Here is a 6632-nt window from a genome sequence, read left to right on the forward strand (position 1 = left end):
AAATGACATATTTCTAAGGCCTTCACACTTTTAATATATTGTAAATGTAGATGTAGATTATAGATTACAGATTATAGATTATAAATATAGATAAATATAAATACAAATTATAAATGTAAATGTAGATGGTAGATGTCGATGTAGATTTATCCCTATTTTATAAGTTAAAAATAAACTGAATTTCATGCGTACCCAACTGAAATATAAATGCTTAACTCAATAAGATAGGGATTAAATGGACTAATTTTACAAATATGGACTGAAATTGTAACTCTACTATTGTCCTCTTTTGTCCCCCTCTCAATGAGAGAGACGAGAGGATTGAATTCAGAGTCATAAAATTGTTTAGTCCGTCTTAAGTTAAGTCTTAACTACCTCACTTCTCATGTATCTGCAGAATATATGTATGGGCTGCTAGTTTTGTGCCACTGAAGATATCTCCATATCAATTGATGACATTTCCAATTGCCTTTTCAGAGTTCTATGGATCGCTTTGGTTTCCTTCGACTTCAACACAAGTCCGTTTCGCTTCAACAACGATATTACTATCATGAAAGCCATTTTGTTCTTCAACACTAGCATCACCTTCCTTAGGTACAATAACTATATCCCCGGTCTTGATACAACCTGCAACCTCTAGTGCGTGAGCCAGGGGCCTTGGCACCTCTTCTGATTTGGTAGAATCAATGCTCCCAAACGATTCAGCAGATGTTCCTGTTTCTTCTTCAGTATTATCAATTAACTCACTGCTAAGCATTTCCGTTTTATCAAGTTCATGCAATCTCTGCAAGGTTTCAATAGCATTCTTTGTCGCCCATCCGACATAGATCATGTGCCTGGAAGAGAACAAGGCAATATGCTGAAAAGTTGAGAACTTTTGTTTGGTGGTATGTATACATTGTAAACACTGGCCGTGTAATTTAACATATTGAAGAGGGTTAATGCACCATATTTTTCAGGTTACTAATTTCACTTATATGGTGACTTGATCATTCTAAAAGTTCTTCTAAATCGTCTGGCTACAGAAGTAAGCTCAATAAGATATTCCATGCATGTTAGATGATAGTTTTAGATCACCACCTTAAAAAGAAAAGTTACCTTTCAAGATCCATTCCAGCAGAGAGGAATACGGATTTCATACGAGATTCAGAATCCAAATAGGCATTCATGATGGTATCAGATAAGTATCCTCCCCATTTAGCAATTTCAAGGAGAAAGTGGATATCAAGAGTAAGCTGTTTAAGATTCAAAATGAGTGTTTCATTCGAAAAATGTGAAAGAAGATGATGAAGCATACCGTCAGATAAAAAGATGATCAAGCAGAAAGTAAATGCTTTTCTTATATTTAACACAGTTAGGCAACTGCATTCACCAATTAATTTATATTTGTTTTGTTTGTTCACAATTATTCTGTGGTATAAGCTCAATTTTTGTATCTAAAACGGAACTTACCTGTTGGAAATATTTCTTGCAGATTATCACTAGAGATTTGATTGTGAAAGAGATAAAGGCGGGTTTTAGGGGTGTGTGTCAAAGCTTATTCTCGAAAAAAGAAAATGAATGTACCTGTATAAACTTGCCACAACATTCATTGGGAAAATGCTCTTCAGTGATTTTCAAAATTTCTTCTTTATCCAAAATTGTATCAAACATCATCTCCATCAGCTCAATGAATAGATCCTTTAACCAATTCATTTCAATAAGAGCACCATCGGCATGATCTTTTAGATTCCTTAACGCGAAATACAATTCCTGGTATTTTGTGTCCCAAACAAAGAAGTTTAGAATAAATATTATTGGGGGGAGATCACATAATGAAATATTGTAAGAGGGTCAAATATCAAAAGGACCCTTATTAATTCTTTCTTAAGGAGGTGTAAATGAAAAAAACAACTATTTTGGGACGGAGGGAGTATATCACTAACTCAACTGCCAACAAAGAATTGTGCCATTACTTTGGTAAATGGTCCAGTCTGTGAAAGGGAAAATACCTTGTAAGAAGCAGAGGGCTCTAAATCAGTGTAACATTCTGGAGGAAGACTACATCTATGGCCACTCTCAAGAGGACAGGATTTAAGAATTAACTGCTTGCAGAATTGAGATCTTAGACGACCACAGTTCTCATTAACGAAGAGCTCATAGTTATCAACCTCAAACTGCAAGTGGTGGGTGTCACTGAACGCCCTCCTAATCATATTGGAAAAGATTTGTGCGAGTTTTGATAAGTTAGATAAAAGAGAAACTTGTTGTTCTACTGACTCAGCAATATTGATTCTTGAATCGACTTCCTCAACTTCAGACTGACTCATAAGTGCGCTTTCGAGAATACCAGTATACTCTGCAAAAAGATCCAGAAGGCCTCTCAGAATTAAGCCTTCCATATGTAGTTGGATTAGAGGAAAAACTTCTTCAAGTATAGCCTACAATAAAACGACAGAAAGCTGTTATCTTCTTGCTTTACATCTTAATGAGTCAAACACTATCTGCAGTTTGACTAGGAAATTAACTTATTCAGTAAACACTAAATTGAACAATTAAAGATGTTGCTTCACTGCCAATGGAGCAAGGGTACTCAGAAATAGACACAATCCAGTAGTGTAAACAAGTAGAACAAAATGTAGCTATAAATATGGCTTCCATTTAATCTTTAAAATGATTTAACGTACGGAGCAATTTACGCAAGTATTAACCAGATTTCTTAACTGTGAGCACCCTAGTCCTTTCCCAACTGCCTTGAACACTTCACCTATATGTATCCTAAGTTACTATGAACATTTTCTACGAATAGAGAAGAATCAAAATTAAAACAAACCTGATTTAGTGTTATGAACTTCCGACCACTGTTGGCAAGCAGACAATATTCTGACAGCTGGCCACTGCTGGTGGAAAAACTATCAGGAGATAGAATTCCTGATACTAAATATTTTCCCAGAACCCAAGTCTCAGATGAGGCGAAGATACCGATCACTTTCTTAAAGTGTTGTATATGGATCTGGAAGACCTCTCGTATGCAGGGACGGAGATTCTCTATAAAATATGATTGCAATTCAATTCCCTGTGCCTCTAACAAAGAGCAATAAGCCATTGTGGATTGTACAGCCTCCACTGCAGTTGATAGGCCAGTACTTGGCTCTACCATGGATATAACATAATTATTGAAACAGACTGAAAAAATTGCAGATTGTTCCATTACCCATCGATGTAATTCCGACTCATAAGGAGAATTCTCGCCATGCAAGAGGGTGAAACTTTTAACTGCTTGGGAGATCATGGAAAATAAAAACTTCGAGACTTCTCGGAGATATACTTCACGTGTATAGGACTTCAAAAAAAACAAACCATGTGTGACAGCTGCAATACGTGAATGATAATACTTAAGCAACAATTGAGTTGCAAGATCACTTTCACCAATTCTACGGAGTCCAACCAATGCTTTCTGCAGTTCAGGTGCAGAAATGCGAGGATTTTTAGCTACTAGTGTCAACTGATCTGCAATCATGGATGTCTTCTCTGATATTTTAGAGTTATAGCACATCAGTTCATCCGTTAAAGGGTTCTCCATCATCTGGCGATCTTTGAAGAACTCAGCTTCCTTCTCCAAGAAAGAAATAGCTTCATCCAATTTATGTTCCGAAAGAAGATCATCCAGAATTTCAGAAATCTCGGTTGTGTGAGCATCAATAATGCTGCACAAAGATATATAATCTGGTAAACTGTCTTCAAGATTTGATTCTATCCTCTCCTCTGCAAGAAACTTTAGAAAAACACCATTTGTAAGGTCTTTTATGAGCCCTCTCTGCTTTGCAACCTGATACTTCAGTTGCAATAAGTCACTCTCTAGATTTTTTGTCCCTTCAAATATCCTGCCAGGAAAAAAACATAAAATTGCATTTTAGTACTGAATATTGGAGTTATGTATTAATTGGATTGCACATTGTAAGGAAGGACATTTTGGCAATAAAGTGGCATCACAAGACAGACAGTGACACAGAGTAGAATAAAGACAGCCTTGAGCTCCTGTAAAGCAGCTTTAAATCTGTTAACCATAGGTCATATGAGTTTAATACGGGAAGATCTTGATATATAGGACTACAGGAGAAAAAGGTAAAACAATGGAAAATATCACACCACAAGTCACAACAACATACCGGTGAAATCCCACAAAGTGGGGTCTGGGGAGGGTAGAGTGTACGCAGACCTTACCCCTAGCCTTGGAGGTAGAGAGGTTGTTTCCGATAGCCCCTCAGATGGAAACAGTCACATTGTCGGAGTATAATCAAGCTAAAATCATTTACTTCTAGAAGTTTCTTTCGACAGTACTAGGGAAACCTAAAAGATGCTGCTGGCAGTATCCATCATCATTGAAAAAAGAGTCCACCTATAATGGTTGCTCCTATGAGGACTGAAATTTCTAGCTGGGGGAGGAGAATATTCACAATGCCCTTTAAAAAGCTGAATCCGAACACTTGACATCCTATTATAGACCCTATCCAAATGCCATAAAACAGGCTTTCTCGGTACTTCAGAACCATTAGACTCTAAAGCACTCTAACATTTACCTAGTGTAACACAAACAGGTATGCTCAAGTTACTTAGCAATAGGTTATTTTTGTGAGCAGAGTGGTGCACTAGCAAATCAATATTTAAACATTCACCACCCAATAGAAGCATAAAAGAAAAATCTTTAAAATATGATTGTGCACGCTAGAATAAGTTACCGGAAATCATCAAACATAACTTTTTGTCATTGGTTTTATAGAGCAAATAACTAACCCAATAAATGCTGAATAACTTGTGACGATGATTTTCTGAAAATCTTCCTCAGACTCTCTTTTCAACTCAAGGAGTTCTGAACAAAGGTGAGTAATTCCCTGCAAAATCAAACATCATTAGAAGAATTTCTAAACAACAAGAAGAGTATTAAGTGAAACAAATATTTAAAAAAATATGTACATTTCCATAGAGATTGATGCGTTAAAGACATGATTAAGTATAATAAAAGTATGTCAAACAATTTAAGCTTTCAGATAAAAGAGTTTACACTGTTCAACTAGATACCACACTATGTTGCTCAGACTCTTCAAAAATGTCAATGGGTGTAGGTTGAATTCTCCAAAAGTAGCGTACTTTTGGAGAATCCGACACGGATTCGGCATCGAAAGTGAAGAGTCCGTGTGATTTAGAATTACCACATATAGGATGTTTAGCTTTCAAGCCTTTTCTTTTCCCTAGTCTCATTTTCACTTTCATAAAAAAAATGGTTCCAATTTGCTGGAAGCATACTGCAAATCAGATTCGCACATAAAGATCAAAATAAATTTTTCTAAAAGAAAAATACCCTCACGTAAAGGGCACAGGTTTAGTAAAAGTTTGATAAGTCAATTTATAGATGTTTTACATCATCAATTTAATACACAATAGTATGCAACTATTCATAGCATGTCTAATATGAATTATGATGAACTGAAAACTAAAGTAACAATATGCTATAACCCCTTAAATTTCATAAATAATGTAAAAATCTTCACACGTATGTTACTTAAATCCTTAAGTGAATGAGTCAACCTGACATTGTGAGGTTGTTTAAAAGTAAAATTGAAGTAGGTGATAGTAAGTTGAACAAGTGACATAAAATTTAATGCTATAGAAGAGTTGAATTAATATTCCCTCTGTATCAGTTACGTGGCATAGTTGAAATTTCAAAATTCAAACTTCTAAACTTTAATCGTGAATTCAGAGATATAGGCTTTAAATTTCTGAAATAAATTAAAAGTTATATATTTGAAAACTACTTGGGAGTATTTCATGCGTAAATAAGCATAGATATCGAGAAAAACGTTGAGGAAATGAGACCTTAGCAGTCATGGAGTGGAGCTGTGTATCAGCATCAAATTCACTGGAGACGGACGAAAAGTCAACAGCGGAATGATCATCGCTTGAATCGTCATCAGCAGGGAACCGAAACCTTGAAGTCGAAGAAGCAGCAACAGCAGTAACAACAGCGTCCATGAGGAGATTATATTGGAAGGAATGGTACTAGTATTACTACTCCTGTTTAAACAAGCCATTTTGCATTTTCTGTAAAAATATATTATGGGTTAAAACTTTGATTTTCACGTTAGACACTGCCGAATGAAGACAAATGAACGACGGAGAATGGTAAGGAATTTAGAGGCCGTTTGCCCATAAAAATTATTCACTTTGTGGTATTTGATCATAGATATTTCAAAAACAATTTCAAAATTATTTTTTGAAAAGTAAAAACAATTTTTGTTGTTTTCACCTTTTTCCAATTTCAATTTTTATTATTACATATAACCTCAAATTTTTTTTAATATTACACAAAGCCTTTATTAATTGCACAAATCCACAACCAATAATCATAAACAAATGCCAACTACTATTTGTATTTTTCTTTCACTATACTATTACACAAAACTTACTAAATACATTAGATCGGAATAACTCAAGAGTTTTGCAAATTCAATTTGGAACACATATCCGTAGTCCTATACCACTTAAACAGCAAAAAATGTTATATTCAGTACTTATTTGCTAACTTTTCTTTATGTGTTGCAATAAGCAATCAAAATGTCAAAAGTAGTTGCATAGCACTAAGATTAGCAATATAA

The 6632-nt window shown here is 35.1% G+C and overlaps 1 protein-coding gene across 1 annotated transcript; it reads right to left on the reverse strand.

Moving 5' to 3' along the window:
- Positions 1–225: 225 nt before the first annotated feature.
- LOC107863898 (exocyst complex component EXO84A) lies at positions 226–6141 on the reverse strand. The gene is made up of 7 exons (XM_016710090.2): positions 5854–6141; positions 4774–4871; positions 2813–3863; positions 1992–2420; positions 1567–1752; positions 1099–1235; positions 226–836 (listed from the first exon to the last, which is right to left on the reverse strand). Exons 1-7 carry the CDS (start codon positions 6007–6009, stop codon positions 482–484), a joined length of 2412 nt encoding a protein of 803 aa, XP_016565576.2. The 5' UTR covers positions 6010–6141; the 3' UTR covers positions 226–481.
- Between the last annotated feature and the right edge of the window lie 491 nt (positions 6142–6632).

The sequence above is a fragment of the Capsicum annuum genome, chromosome 3 (assembly GCF_002878395.1).
Source record: "Capsicum annuum cultivar UCD-10X-F1 chromosome 3, UCD10Xv1.1, whole genome shotgun sequence".
NCBI lineage: Eukaryota > Viridiplantae > Streptophyta > Magnoliopsida > Solanales > Solanaceae > Capsicum > Capsicum annuum.

Bases quoted from the DNA above. Each gene is read 5' to 3' on its own strand.
- LOC107863898 (XM_016710090.2), bottom strand. From the start codon at position 6,009: ATGGACGCTGTTGTTACTGCTGTTGCTGCTTCTTCGACTTCAAGGTTT. The intron at 4,872-5,853 runs GTCTCATTTCCT...TTGATTTTGCAG, and splicing joins TCCACTCCATGACTGCTAAG to GGAATTACTCACCTTTGTTC. The intron at 1,753-1,991 runs GTATTTTCCCTT...ACAAAATACCAG, and splicing joins AGCCCTCTGCTTCTTACAAG to GAATTGTATTTCGCGTTAAG.